The sequence below is a fragment of the Bos taurus genome, chromosome 11 (genome assembly GCF_002263795.3).
Source record: "Bos taurus isolate L1 Dominette 01449 registration number 42190680 breed Hereford chromosome 11, ARS-UCD2.0, whole genome shotgun sequence".
Classification (NCBI taxonomy): domain Eukaryota; kingdom Metazoa; phylum Chordata; class Mammalia; order Artiodactyla; family Bovidae; genus Bos; species Bos taurus.
The window spans coordinates 106,366,426-106,381,420 of record NC_037338.1 but is presented as its reverse complement, the minus strand read 5'-3'; the positions used below and the strand labels follow the sequence as shown (position 1 = coordinate 106,381,420).

The following is a 14,995-nucleotide window of genomic DNA, read 5'->3' as shown; positions in this document are numbered from 1 at the left end:
CCACGGGGCCACGTGGCTGGGGACGCCGGGCCCGGTGTGTGCGATCCCCCGAGGGCCGCAGCCTCAGGTTAGGGCCACTGTGTCTTATCCTTCACTTAGGGCTGATTGCTCTTCTCTCTCATAGTTTCAGACGTGTTTGTTTTCTGTCTTCATTCCCAAGCTGGTAGCTTGTCGTCCTTTGCTCTTGGAGCTTTGATCGCCCCGCGGTGGTCGTCTCGCCCCGTGGGTGCTCCTCGTGAGTCCAGCGGTTTTCACGGGAGCTCACCTCAGTGCAGCTCTCCTTTCTGGTGGCCGAGGGCCAAGCCCAGGGGCGTCCCCAAGTCGGACCCCCTGAGCACAGGCGCAAACACCCTGGGGGCCCCTGCCCTGTGTGTCGGTACCCAAGGCAGGCTGGGGTCTCCCCTGTGCTCACTGTGCCTGGTGCCCCGCAGACCTGTCCCTTCCTGGGGTCTTTACAGACAGAGCATTCACTTGATGCTCGAGGGAGAGTCCGTGTTTCGTTCTCGAGAGCCCTGCTGAGTGGCCAGAGAACAGTGGTTTAAAGTCACAAAGACGTGAGTGGATGTCGCTCCAGGAGCATCCTGGGAGCCTGCCTGGGGGCCACGGCCATGTCCCTGCTGAGACCTGCCACCCGACGGTGGGCCCTGAGCCCCGGGCTGAGCACAGCAGAGGTGTTTGTGAGGGAAAGGCTCACACAGACAGGAAGCGGGTGATGCCAGGGGCCTTGGGCTGAAAGAACGCTTTCCCAGGTCAGAGCGTCAGAGAGCAAAGGGGCCCAGGTGAGAGCGTCAGAGGGCAGCGGGGCCCAGGTGAGACTGTCAGAGGGCAGTGGGGCCCCTGGCCTCGCTGATGACCATGTCTCCGCTGCTCAGTCACGTGGTGGGGGAACTGAGATGCGGCCCTTTGTCAGCAGGGCCCTGGGGAGCTCAAGGGGCTTCAGGGAGGTCTGTGCTCTCTGGGCCACACCAGAGCAGATCCGGGCGTTCATGATTGCACCGCGGGAGCCGGACCTGCAGACCCCCCCAGGGCTCAGCTGGGCCTGCAGACCCCCAGGGCGCAGATCCTGTCTCGGCACCTGGCCGGGTGACAGCCATGTCCATGATGGTCTCAGGGAAGGTGGGGGGGACTGCCCACTCCTTGGGGGTCTTGGAGAAGGTGGGGGGGGACTGCCCGCTCCTTAGGGGTCTCAGGGAAGGTGTGGGGGTCTGCCCGGTCCTCAGGGGTCTTGGGGAAGGTGTGGGGGTCTGCCCGCTCCTCAGGGGTCTCGGAGAAGGTGCGGGGGGACTGCCTGCTCCTCCAGGGTCTCAGGGAAGGTGGGGGGACTGCCCACTCCTCAGGGGTCTCGGGGAAGTTTGGGGGGGACTGCCCGCTCCTTAGTGGTCTTGGGGAAGGTGCCCGGCCGTTTCCGCTTCGGGTGTGAAGCAGTGTCTCTTCCCAGACCCCTTCTCTGAGTGCTTTAGGTCGAGGCCCCATGTCTAGTAGCAGCAGGACGGGGGCCCTGGAAGCCGCTGCTCTGCAGGGCTTTTTGGGGGAGGGTGAGCGAGCTGACCCCAGCTGTCGAGGGCAGAGCCCCGGGCCGGCCAGGGAGCAGGGCCTGACCTCCGGAGGACACGCCACCTCCCGTGCCCTTCCCAGGCCTCTGTGAGTCGGCACGGGAGAGTCCGTCCAGGGGAGACCGGACACCTCAGAGGGAAGAGCTGGCCCTGTGCTCTGCCCGTGTCCGGGAGGGGGGCTCCGCGGGCTCACAGGGTCCTCGAGGCAGCCCTCCCCCTGGCAACGCTCCGCACTCAGCGCCATGACACCCCGGTCCCAGGACAGGGGCCTCCTGGGAAAAGCCTTTCTTCTTTGGGGCCTTGAGCGGGGATTCTCTTCCTCTAGCCCCTGCCCTGGCCCATGGCTGCCTGCACAGCCTCTGTGGGGCTGGAGGTGAGGGGCTGGCCGTGCCCAGGGCCCCGCTGGTCACATGAAGGACACCGTGACGCTCGCTGTCCCCTGGACGTGGTGGTGGAGACACACCTGCTCTTGTTCCGGTCGCTCAGCTCTCATGTGTCTCTAGAAAAGCAAACAAAAGGCACTTTTCAGTTTGGGTTTTTCTTCCTTTTTTCTGTTTCCTGTCGTTTGTTGGGCCCACTGCCACATCCCATGCATGCCACGCGGGCGGTCAGGGTGCAGAGGGCTGCCACCCAGCTTCTGGCCCGGGGATCAAGCCTGGCCTTTGCGGGACCATCCGCCTGGCCGGCCCCTGTGCCCAGTCCCGGGGCAGCTGGCAGGGAAGGCGGGGCAGCTCCGTTCTGGTGGGAGGGCTGGCGGTGAGGACTCACCACAGTGGGGCCTTGCGTCTCCACAGCTCCGGGAGGAAGCCTGGAAATGGTTCGCTGCCCTGGACAACCCGCTCACCACTCTCCTGGACATGCTGGATGCCAGTCGGGGCTGTGGGGGACGGGACCCCTCGCTGGAGGCCTGGGTGGCCCGCGAGCTGGAGCGCTGGCTACAGGCACAGCCACACCCGGGGCCCGCCCAGGTGAGCCCCACCCTCGGCCCATGGCCTGTTCCCAAGTCGCACCCCTTCTCACCCCGTCCAGCCCTCCACACGGGGCCCCACACCCACCTGACCCTGCTCCGGCAGCCCACCGGGGGTCACCAATGGTGGATGGGGCTCTGGGCCTCTGACAGGCATGTGCCAGGCAGCCTCGACTCCCTTGTCTGTGCCCCTGCCCACCCGCAACGTCCACCCACCAGCCTGAGGCTGCAGGCACTGGCTGCCCCGCACCAGGCCCACCCAGGCCTCAAGACCCCAGCCACAGCTGCCGCCTCCACTGAGGTTGGGTCTGGGGCTTCCAGGGCGGCCGAGCACTGAAGCCGCTGCAGGCCCGTGCGGTCCGGCTGCTCACCGAGGGCCCCCCCAGCCTTGTGGAGCCACTGGTCAGCATCTTCCAGCTGCAGGACGCAGACCGGAGCCCCGTGCTGGCTCACATTCACCGGCTGCACCAGGAGGGCAAGTTCAAAGAGGTGAGCGAGCCCTTCCCTGTGGCTCTGGGCCTCTCTTCCACGGGCCGGGCCTCCACGTGGGTCAGCGGGCGGGGTGAGAGCCAGGCTGGGTGCGAGACGCCTACTCTGAAAGTGTCCCCTCCACCATGGGGGCTGTGTAGGGGCTGCAGGTCTGGGGTGCGAGGGACCAGCCACCCCGGGATCAGCCCAGGTTCATGCCTGGCGTGAGGGTACTGGGCGCCCCTCACACTGACCATCTGAGAGGTCTGGGCACAGCCCCCCACATCCTGCCTGGTCTACAGTACCTGCCAGGGTCCTTCCTTCCCAGGTATGGGCAGGGGCAGGGGGCGGGGATGGGAGAAGCTCACCACAGCCTCTGCCCACCCAGGCCACCCCAGGGCCCAGGCCAGACCCTGGGCCTGCTCTCTCCTCCTGCCCCTGCCCAGACTTACTCCTGCTCACCCGGCCCCTGTTGGCACAGCCTGGAGGCAGGGAGCCCGCGGGCAGGAGCTGAGGCCTCTCTGCTTGAGGACAGGCCCTCCCTACAGCCACAGCCGCGGCCACGATGGGCTGGAGGACTGGCCACTTTGCTTCTGGGCCTCGGTGTGCAGGTGTCTATAGGGTGTCTGCCTTGGAGCTGGGGGCCTGCACTCTGGGTGGGGTCCACCCGTGCCTGTTTGCTGGGCCACTCTGGACTGGGTCGGGGGAGTGGTGGGGACCCTGTGAGGGACAGACTCCCTCGGGCCCTGCCAGATCCCCGCTGTTACCATCCTGCCAGCCCCAACCCCCCAACCCCGCCGGCGACCAGCCCTGGCACAACACGTGTCCTTTTCAGAGGATCGGGTGTGGGGTGTCATGCCAGTGTGGGCCCAGACTCTCAGCCGTGTCCATCGGGTCAGGAGCTCCCAGTGTGTGTGATGCACGTGGCTGGGGGACTGAGGGCGGGTGTTTTGCTCCCCTGTAGGAGGTAGGGCTGGCTGTGGGCGGGGGTGGGGGGTTGGGGGCTTAGTAGCAGAGGCCTCTGGGAGGACTAGGGGGCGGCTTTTGGAAGCTCGGTGCTTTTGCTGATTCCTCTGTGAGCAGAGCTGGTTCTCACTTAACCCAGAAGGTTCCGAGATGAAGAGGGAGCCCTGAGGTGTGCTCTCGGTGTCCCGGGGCCCCGCGGGTGCTCTGGCGGTGACTCTCCGCGGGGTTGGTGGGCGGGGCGGCGGCGGGATGAGCGGCGCGGGGCGGGGGGCCGGGCGCCTGGCTGAGATCCAAGCGGCTGCTGCACCTGAGGTGCGGGCGCCGGCTCAGAGGGGCCGTCTCCCCGGGAGATGAGTCCAGCGTCCAGGAGTCCAGAGCCCGCCCAGGGCTCGCCTCCGCCGCTGCCTCGTGGGGCCCAGAGACGACCCCACACACCGGGGGACGGTGCTGCCGGCGCCCAGGCGGTCCCAGGCCCACCCCGCGCCCCCATCCCCGACGGGGAGGCTCCTTGGAATGGAGGCGCGCGGCGGGCGGAGGACGCGCGGGCACAACGCGGCGGTGCGGGGCCGGCCTGGCGGCCGGGCCGTGGGGGAAGAGGCAGGCTGGTGTGTCGCGTCTCCTGTTACACTCCGGCCTTTCAAAGAGCGTCTGGGCGGCTGAATGCGCCTCCCTCGCGCTCCGAGGCAGGGCTGGCACACAAAGAGCGCTCTTGTCCGGCGCAGGCCCCTCGTGCGGAGAAAGGCCATTGTCCCGAGCGGGCCGGCCCGGCAGGCGGTGCACGCTCCAGTGCCCGCGCCGCGCCGCCGAGGGGCCGCCTTCAGGCCTGTCCGCTCGGATTAGCGGGGACTCACGGCTTCATGTGCTGCGATATTTCATGTCGAGGGCGGCGGCGGGCTCTGGCCGCGTGAATGCCCTCTTTTGTCTGCTGAGTTATTTTATTTACGTTTTTTAAACAGCTTATCAAGGTAAAAAGAGAGCTTTGCTTTAAAAAAAAGAAAAGAAAGAAAAAAGAAAAGGTCCCTTGGCGGAAAGCCCATGGCAAGCAGTGGAGGTGGGAGGCAGGTCGGTCCTGGGATCTGGGACCTGGGTCTGGGCACCTCCCCCGGCCCCTGCTGGCCCATCAGGGTCCGGCATGCCTGCCCTTCCCGCTGTCACTGCCCCAGCCCCTCTGGTCTTAGTTACTTTTCAGCAAAGCTGCAGCTCTGGGGCCTGAGCTGGTTCCCACTGCCCCACCCTGACCCCGCCCAGGGCAGCCCTCTTCTCAGCAGCCAGCTCTTGGCTTCCTGGGCAGAGGTCAGCGATGCCAGCAAGGTGCCGGGTGGCCCAGCCCTGGTCTCGTCCCCTATCCTCCTCCCACTGTGGCTGCCCAGCCTGGTCTGGGGCAAGTCCCAGGCCCCTGGGTCAGCAGGCGATCCCCCACCCTCAGGGCCTGTGTGACAGGTGAGCCATGAGCAGCCTGGGCCAAGAGAACCAAGGTGGGGCTTCCTGGAGGAGACGGTTCTGCTGCCAGCCCTCCCCCGTGACCGTGGTGGCTGGGCAGTGCCATCAGGGCACTCTCCCGTGTCTGTATAAGGCCACACGGCCCCCTCTTCGTCCTGTGCCCCCCACAGCCTCCAGGCCACAGACCCCCCCCCAGGGCGGGGGGGGCAGAGAGGACCCTTCTCAGCCAGTCCCTGGGGGAGTCCATGGCCTTCCAGCCCCTGTGCTCCAGCCACACCCTCATGTCCACGCAGGCCGCCTGGCCGAAAGAGGGCAGCCTGGGTGCACAGAGAGCTCTGGCGGGCCTGGTCAGGGGCTGGCTGCCGTGGAGGAAGCAGGCAGAAGAGAAGGGCACCCAGACCCTCTGGGGGCATCATCCTGTGCCCAGGGGTGTGCACCCCTCACAGGCAGGCCTGACCACACACCTGGGTGGGTGCCACCAGACTCTGAGCACTGCCTGCCCCGCTCCATGGCCCCCACACTCTGCCCTGCCGGTGGGCACCTTGTACCAGGGCCCTGACTGCAGGCCAGTGTGTGAACCACCCAGGCCAGGTCGGCCCAGTGGGCCCCTGGGCCTTCCTGTCTCCTGGGAGGGGGAGGGAGGGGAGAAGGGTGGCAGGAGAGAAAAGAGGGAGGGAAAGGGGGTGCGGCCGACAGAGAAGGGCCTGGGGTGGGCGGGCTCTGCAGGTTGCCCTCCCGCTGCTCTGAGGGGCAGTGCCTGGCCTGCCCTTGCCCCCACCGGACCAAGACCCCGGCCACCACCCCAGGCTGCCCCTCCAGTCTGAGGCCGGCTCTGGGGCTCAGAGGGGTTCTTGGATGGGGGGTAGCCTGCTGAGGAGCCGGACCCTCGGGTGATGGAGGCCAGCCGCCCGGGAGAGTGGTGAGGAGTCAGGGGCTCCCTTTGCTGCCTCTGCTGTCCTCTCCCGGGCCACTGCCTGGGGCCTGGCCTGGAGCGCGGGAGGCTCCCAGGCCCCAGTCCTCCCACCCACGGCCCTTCTCCAACCGCCGCCTGGCCTGACTGAGCCCCGGTTCAGATGCTGGCCCTGCGGGAGCCTGGAAGCCGGGACGCTGGTGGCCGGGCTCTAACGGCCTGGGGTCTGAACGTGGGGTACCCAGCGTGTGCACTCCGGCCTTCCTGGGCGGGTTGCAGAGCCCCTTCAACTTCCTGAGGGTCTCCTCCCCAAAAGAGGTCAGAGCATCCGGTGAGGCTGCAGGGACGCCTGAGGAAGGAGCCCACCCGCAGGCACCTGGCCCCGCCCCCAGCCCCGCCCCCGCTCCCCCACCTGGGCCCGCCCCAGCCCCGCCCCCAGGCCTGCGTCCCCTTCCCTGGCCTCCCACCTCCCCCATTTCGCCTTTCCCCTCCCCCAAGCCCTGCACCCCTCTCCCCTGGCCCTGGGCCCCCCGGGGCCTGGCCCAGACTGAGTTCCTGGACTCCGGCCAGGCCGCGGGGCGCTGGGTCAGCGCCGCGCAGGGAGAGGCCCCCCAGCCCCGCGCCCCCGCCCCGTGATCCCTGCCTCCGCCGGAGCTGCCTTTCCCAGGCCGCTATTTTGGGCCTTTCTGTGAGTTGCGGGAGGCGGGGCCGGGCCGCCTGGCCAGTTATTTTTGCTCATAATGGGAGCGCGATGTATGGAAATTATTAATAGCAGCGCGGCCTGCGCTACGTGCGGGCGCTCAGGGCTGCCCAGTGTTTGCCGAGTCCGGGGAGGGTCGCGCGCCCAGGACAGGGCCGACCGTGCAGCGCGCACCCTGCCCCAACCGAGGGGCTGCCTGTGAGTCCGTGGCTTCAGTGCCTCTTGTTCTATGGATCCCAGGGCAGCTCTCTGCATGCCCCCGAGGCACCGACCGCCCTGCCTGCCGCCCTGGACCTGGGGTCAGCGCACTCCATCCAACAGACTCTGAGTCGCTTTGGGGCGCACGCTGTGGCTTGTGGAAAGCGCTCAGACTGGGTCCGGAGGAGCCCCGCAGGTCAGGGCTGCCATCCCTCAGGCGTCCAAAGCACACAGAGCCCCACCGGCCCTCCCCGGGGGTGCCCGGCACGCTCCTGGGCCTAGGGAGTTGGGAGAGCTCCCAGGAGCAGTGGGGAGAGCAGTCCACACCCCATCAGGCTCCATGGGTGGGTGATGGGGGCCCTGCTCCTCCCTCCATCCTCCACCCTCTCATCAGCAACCCCTGACCCAGGCCCCCTGCCCAGCAAGCACCTCGAGGCCCCATCTATGTTGAACCCTAGCTGGGTGAGGGGGGACACAGGGGTTGTTCCAGCCACCCCACAGCACACATGGAGCCTGGCTTGGCACAGGGGCTTGTGGATTGGGACGCTTCCTGGTGCCAGGCCCCTCCACCTGAGGCCACGTGGCTGGAACTGCACAGGCCCGGTGGCTGTCCCTCCAGTGACCGGAGGCGACTGGGGGCTGTGGGGAAGGGTGGGAGCCTCCTGTGCACACTCCTCTGCGCAGAAGCACTGCTTGTCCCCTGGGCCCCGTATAATCCAGGCCCTCTGTGTTTCCCAGGCCATCGTGCTAGGCACGAAGCTGCAGCTGCAGGCAGATCTCGACGTTGAGAAGGTGAGAGTCTTTCTCATGTAGATCAGATCGTGTCCAGGCCCCCAGAAGCATGGTTTAGGGAGGGTCCCCACCACTGAGCTGTGGGCTTTGTTCACACAGGTGGAGCTCAGGTGCTGGAGGGCAGGAGTCACATGTGACCACCTGATTATGTGAGGAAGGCAGGGAGGGGCCCATGAGTGCCTGTGAGCTGTCAGCGGGCGCTGGTATAGCATGCTCACAAAGTGGCCAGTCACTGGGGGCATACCACACCGTCTTCTGCTCTGGGGTGGCCTGAAGGGTTCTCAGGAGTGGGAGCTCCCATGAGGACCGTGCACCTGGAGCCCTGGCCTGGCAGATGGGTCCACGTCCCGTCTGGTCTCCAGACAGCTTGGCCTATGTGACCACATGGGGGAGGGGAGGGCAGGTGAGGAGACTTCTGTGGGGCCACTGGGAGGGGACCTTTTGAGATCTGGTTCTTTCAACGGGAGTGGCCAGTATCTCCCAAGGTCCAATACCATGGCCAGGTGCTCCCTTGGGGCCTCCCAGGGGCTTGGGCAGCTTAGGGGGTCTTGCGAGCGTGCACCAGGCCATGTGCCGGTGCCATCTCAGCACGACAGGCATTTCTGGGCCACCAGGGCCGCGGTTGGTGGTTGATGTCCACCCTGCTCCTCCTCCCCAGCCCACAGCCCACCCACCGGCTCGGGGACAGCAGGGCCCCCCCAGGAGCCCCCAGGCCTGTTTGAGCCTCTAATCCTTCATGGTAGAGATGAGGGTGACCACAGAGCCCCCCAGGGATGGCCTAAGGAGCAGCAGGGCCTGTGTGTGCATATGTGTGTGAGCATGCGTGTGTGTGTACACACATGAATCTGTGTGTGTACATGGGTGTGTGTGTGCGCACATGGGTGTGCATGTGAGCATGGATGTCTGTGCATGGGTATCTATGCACATGGATGTCTGTGTGCGCACATGGATGGGGGTGTGTGCATGCGTACTGGGGAGGGTGTGTACACACATGGATGTATGTGTATGTGTGTGCGTGCACTGGGGTGTGTGAATACACATGGATGTGTGTGTACACACATGGATGTGTGTGTGTGTGTGTGCAGGGGCCCGGGCATGGGGCACAGCTAGGAGCAGGGGGTGGGCCTTCACGAGGCCTTGAAACACACGGCTGGGCCCCTGAGCTCTCCCAGGGAGGCGAGTTGCACAGACTGGCCTCTGGGCCCTTTGGCACTGACGCCCTGGCCACTCCCTGTGCTGGGCTGGAAGTGAGTCTGGGTCCTGGCTGCAGAGCCGCGGCCTGAGGGGGTGTCTCCCCGCAGATGTGTGTGCCCCTGCTCCTGCAGGACAAGGTGGGCCTCGCAGAGCACTACGTGGACAGCTTGCCCCACCTCCAGCAGAGGCTGCTTGCCCTCATGGACTCCTGGTGTCAGCCTGGCTTTGACATCAGGGTCGTTGCCAGGTGAGCTCCATGGGGCCCAGGGTGGGGGTGGGGCTCGTCGGGCAGCAGGCCCATGGGGGAACCGCCACACACTCAGCCCGCCCTCACCCACCTGCATCCCAGCCAGTCAGCAAGGGGCCTGCTTCTGGAGCCAAGGGCCTGACTCTGGCAGCCATGGGCAGAGAGACTTAACTGCTCTGAATCAAACAGAAATTATTCTCCCCAGGGGCCCTTTGCTTACACAGTCCTGAGGTCACACCTCTTATCCAGGTGCTGGCTCCTTCATTCCTTCCTTCATCTAATTAATCTGTCTGGAGTGCCGGCAGTTACAGAGAAAAGGCTGCATGCCAACAGGGAGCCCACATGTGTGTGTGTATGTGTGTGCATATGTGTGTGTGCGTGTGCATGTGCCTGCGTGTGCATGTGTCTCTGTGTGTGTGCATGTGTGTATCAGAGACACAGGGTGTCACCTATGCATGGGCATCTGAAAGAGGGCTTCCTTCCACCTCCCTGGGAGTTGGTGAGGGGAAGCGGTGCTGAGGCTGCCCAGGCTCCCTGGGCATCTGTCCGTCAGCAGGCGGCAGCATTGGCCCCACGTCTGGGTGCCCTGTCCTGGCACCACACAGCCCTGACCATCTCACCTGAGAGTCAGGCCTTGGACTCTGGTGGCAGGTCTCCCCGGGCCCTCCCTCTCCTGGAGCCATGGGCAAGCACTCCCATTTGTGGGTTTGTTTTCTCATCCATAAAATGGGGCTGATTCTGTCTCTAGGTGCTGCTATGACTTCAGCTCCTATGGGACGGACGAAGCAGCAGGCCAGACACACGGCACGTGGCTGCCATTGCTCTCATTATGTGTCAGAAAAGAGAGAGAAACAGGTGGAGCAATAAGTGTATGCAGATGGGGAGGGAGGGAGACAAGGCAGAAAGTGGGAGGATCCTCAGGGTTAGATTTAACTGGAGATATGGTGACTGCAGCCATGAAATTAAAAGATGCTTACTCCTTGGAAGGAAAGTTATGACCAACCTAGATAGCATATTCAAAAGCAGAGACGTTACTTTGCCAACAAAGGTTCGTCTAGTCAAGGCTATGGTTTTTCCTGTGGTCACGTATGGATGTGAGTTGGACTGTGAAGAAGGCTGAGCGCCGAAGAATGGATGCTTTTGAAGTGTGGTGTTGGAGAAGACTCTTGAGAGTCCCTTGGACTGCAAGGATCTCCAACCAGTCCATTCTGAAGGAGATCAGCCCTGGGATTTCTTTGGAAGGAATGATGCTAAAGCTGAAACTCCAGTACTTTGGCCACCTCATGCGAAGAGTTGACTCATTGGAAAAGACTCTGATGCTGGGAGGGATTGGGGGCAGGAGGAGAAGGGGATGACAGAGGATGAGATGGCTGGATGGCATCACTGACTCGATGGACATGAGTCTCAGTGAACTCCGGGAGTTGGTGATGGCCAGGGAGGCCTGGCGTGCTGCGATTCATGCGGTCGCAAAGAGTCGGACACGACTGAGCGACTGATCTGATCTGATCAGCTGAACTTAATGATTTTTTAAAAGATGTTCTCATTCTGTGCCCTGAAAGGGTTCAGGAGCAGTGACACCCTGTAGGAATGATCACATCCAGCAACGAAATCTTGGCTCCTAGAGACCATTCTCCACTGAAAGAAACAAGGGCTCTGTGGAGAATAGACTAAGAATGAAAACAGGAATAGAGTATAAAAGATGGTAACAGAGCACAATACCCTAGATTTGTAACATGCGTGAGTCTTTAGGCTCAGATGGCTTCACTAGTGAATTCCTTCAGACATTTAAGGAAGAGACCATACCAGTCTTACAAAAATTCTTTCAGAGACTATAAAAAGAAAGAGCACATCCCACCGTGTTTTATGCAGAAAAATGGGGAGGAAAAGCTCTCCTTTACGCTGTTGTGCCAGCTAATACATGGAAAGGAATGATCAAGTTCGGAATAGCCATCTTGTAACTCCCAATAAGATAACTGATTTAGGCGCAGATCATAACGAGATGCTCAGAAGTGAAAGTGAAGTTGCTCAGTCGTGTCCGACTCTTTGCAACCCCATGGACTGTAGCCTATCAGGCTCCTCCGTCTATGGGATTTTCCAGGCAAGAGTGCTGGAGTGGATTGCCATTTCCTTCTCCAGGGGATCCTCCTGAGCCAGGAATTGAACCCTGGTCTCCCGAATTGCAGGCAGATGCTTTACCATCTGAGCCACCAGGGAAGCCCATCCCAGATGCTAAGAAAGGAAGATACAAATACAGATCGCCCATATTGGAAATGAAAAGGATAACATCACTACAGACTCTACAGACAGTAAATGATAATAAATGTTTACAACAATGCAAGTATATTTAACAGCTTAGATGTAATAGACCAAATTCTTGCAAAGCATAGTTGACAAAACCAAAAAACAGAAAATTTGAGGAGTCCTGTGTAGCTGTTCAGTCACTCAGTCGTGTCCAGCTCTTTGTAGCACCATGGACTGCAGCGCGCCAGGCTTCCATGTCCTTCACCATCCAATTAAATAAATTGAATCGGTGGTTTAAAACTTCACCACAAAAAAACTTTAGGCTAAGATGGCTTCACTAGTGAATTCCTCCAAACATTTAAGGAAGAGAGCATATCAATCTTACAAAAATTTTTTTCAGAGACTATAAAAAGAAAGAGCACATCCCAGCTTGTTTTATCAGCTAGTTTAAGCCTTGGTACTAAAACTTGAAAAGGACATTAGGAGAAAGGAAAGTTACAGTCCAGTGCGTCTCATGAGCACAGATGCAAAAATACTAAAAAAAAATTATCAATCAAATCAGTTGACATGTTAAAGTGTTAATCAGGAAAAATGATTATACAAGCTCAGTGTGAGATAATATTAGCAAACTCATATCTGATAAAGGACTGTTATCCAAAAATACAGAAAGTTCTCTTAAAACTTAGCAGTAAGAAAACAAACAACCTGATTTAAAAGATGAACCAAATCCCAAATAGACACCTCACCAGAGAAGATACAGAGATGATGCATAAGCCCGTGAGGAGATGCCGTAGATCGTATGTCATCAGGGCAATGCAAATTGAATCATGAGCACGCACCCCTGCTAGCATGGACAGAAGCTGACACCACGCACCCCTGTTAGAATGGACAGAAGCTGACACCACGCACCCCTGTTAGAATGGACAGAAGCTGACACCACGCAGCCCTGCCTGCATGGACAGAAGCTGACGTCACCGAGGGTTGGTGAGGATGTGGAGCAACAGAAACTGTCATCATCGCAGGTGGGGATGCAGAACAGTGCGGCCACTTTGCAGGACAGTGTGGTGGTTTCTTACAAAAGTAAGCACATTCTCTGTTAGGACAAGCCATCATGTTCCTTGGTATTTACCCAAACGCACTGAAAACCCCTGTCCACACAAAAACTGCACTTGAGTGCTCATAGCAACACTGTTCATAGTTGTCAAAGCCTAGAGGGAACCAAGATGTCCTCCAGTAGCTGACATGTGGGTGTGCTAAGTCACTTCAGTCGTGTCCGACTCTTTGCAACCTTATGCCCATCAGGTGTGCATAAGGTGTAGCCCACCAGACTCCTCTGTCCATGGGATTCTCCAGGCAAGAATACTGGAGTGCGTTGCCATGCCCTCCTCCAGGGGATCTATCCAGCCCTCCTCCAGGGGATCTATCCAACCCAGGGATCAAACCTGCATCTCTTACATCTCCTGAATTGGTAAGCGGTTCTTTACCACTAGCACCACCTAAGAAACCCCCAGTAACTGGAGGGATAGGTAAACTGTGGTCCATCAAGACAGCTGAATACTGTTCAGAGCTAGAAGGACATGTGCCATTAAGTCATGAAAGGATACAGGGGAAACAGATGAAGATTACAAAGTGAGAGGAGATACCTGCTGCATGACAATCTGGAAAAGGGGCCACACTGCGGAGACAATTAGAGGATTAGGGATTATGGCTTGTGGCTGGGGCTGGGGTCTCAGGTTTGCACATACACGTGGGTCTGTCAGGTGCGTACATGCGTGTGCCTCCGTCAGGTGTGCATGTGTGTGTGTGCCTCTGCCAGGTGTGCACGCGTGCATGGGCCCGTCATGTGTGCACGTGCGTGTGGGTCCGTCAGGTGTGCACATGCATGTGCCTCTGTCAGGTGTGCACGTGCTGTGGGTCTGTCAGGTGTGCACGCATGCATGGGCCTGTCATGTGCACGCGCGTGTGGTTCCGTCAGGTGTGCAAATGCGTGTGTGCTTCTGTCAGGTGTGCGCGTGCGTGGTCTGTCAGGTGTGTACATACGTGTGCCTCCGTCAGGTGTGCACGCGCGCGTGGGTCCGTCAGGTGTGGCCGCGCATGTGGGTCCGTCAGGTGTGTACATACGTGTGCCTCCATCAGGTGTGCATGTGCGTGTGCCTCTGTCAGGTGTGCACGTGTGCATGGGCCCATCAGGTGTGCATGCGTGCGTTGGTCCGTCAGGTGTGCCCGTTCGCGTGGGTCCGTCAGGTGTGTACATACGTGTGCCTCCATCGGGTGTGCACGTGTGTGTGCCTGTCAGGTGTGTCCGTGTGCGTGGGCCCGTCAGGTGTGCATGAGCACTGGGTCTCTGGCGTGCTCCACTGCTCTGTCTGTGTCACCTGTTTGACCGCCGTGGCCTTGTAGCAGCCCTGAGTCAGACAGGTGAGCCTCCCATGCTTTTCTTTTCTGTCAAAGTTGTTCTTGTATTATTCTGGACCCTCTGCATGTGTATATGGATTTCAGAATCAGTTTGTCAGTTTCTACCCCAAAAACCTGCCTGTGCAGAGGGACCCAGTCAGGGCTCGGGGATCTCTGGCCAGCCTGCCTGGAGCCCAGAGGAAGTAGAAGAGCACTTGATGAGTATGAAAGCTGTAATTGAGAACTTCAGAGCGATTCCGTGTCCAGAATAAACCCCACAACTGTGCAAAGAGTGCCTTCGGGACTCAGAACAGACTTGTCCATAAGAACGTGATGGCAGGATGGGGCTGGAACTCTCAGTAAAATGTTTGGAAGATAAACCTGAAGATTCTTCCTAGCCTTTGCAAAGAAGGAAAATCAGAGAGGAAAGGGGTTTAAAAGAAAAAAAGCCAACAGATTCTGTCAAGAACACCCAGCATCCAAATAATGGGGATTCCGAAAGAAACAGGGAAATGTGGAGGAATTCACTCCAGACACAGTCCTGAGAGGATGGAGAGAGACCCACACCAAGGACCAGGACCTTGAACCCTCAGAAAGAGCAGGAGTCAGGCCCTGGGTTCCTGGAGCAGCGGATTCCCAGTGCAAAGGAAGAGTTGCTTCAAACTACCAGCCCTCCAGTCTAGTGTGAGTTGAAGGGCACCATCCCCAGGCCCATTCCTGGCCCCTGGGAGCTGCGCACAGAGTCACTTTGCCGCAGCCTGGAGGCAGGAGAGGTGCAGTGCGACCTGGACAGGGAGGGGCCATCCGCTTTGCCGTGGGGAGGGGAGTGACTCCTCAGGACAGGTGGCCAAGGCAGCACTCAGACCCGCAAGCATTACCCACCACCAGTCATACTTGCATGGCTATAATTCTGTGAAAGCAGCTG

The 14,995-nt window shown here is 60.5% G+C and overlaps 1 protein-coding gene across 3 annotated transcripts in view; it reads left to right on the top strand.

Moving 5' to 3' along the window:
• Nucleotides 1-14,995, top strand: part of EXD3 (exonuclease 3'-5' domain containing 3) — a 77,451-nt gene that overhangs the window by 23,756 nt on the left and 38,700 nt on the right. For all 3 annotated transcript variants that reach the window (XM_024999694.2, XM_024999695.2, XM_024999696.1), the window contains 4 exons: nt 2,348-2,521; nt 2,842-3,009; nt 7,941-7,994; nt 9,296-9,435. In XM_024999694.2, coding sequence (XP_024855462.1) covers nt 2,348-2,521; nt 2,842-3,009; nt 7,941-7,994; nt 9,296-9,435 — 536 coding nt within the window. The remainder of the gene's footprint in view (nt 1-2,347; nt 2,522-2,841; nt 3,010-7,940; nt 7,995-9,295; nt 9,436-14,995) is intronic.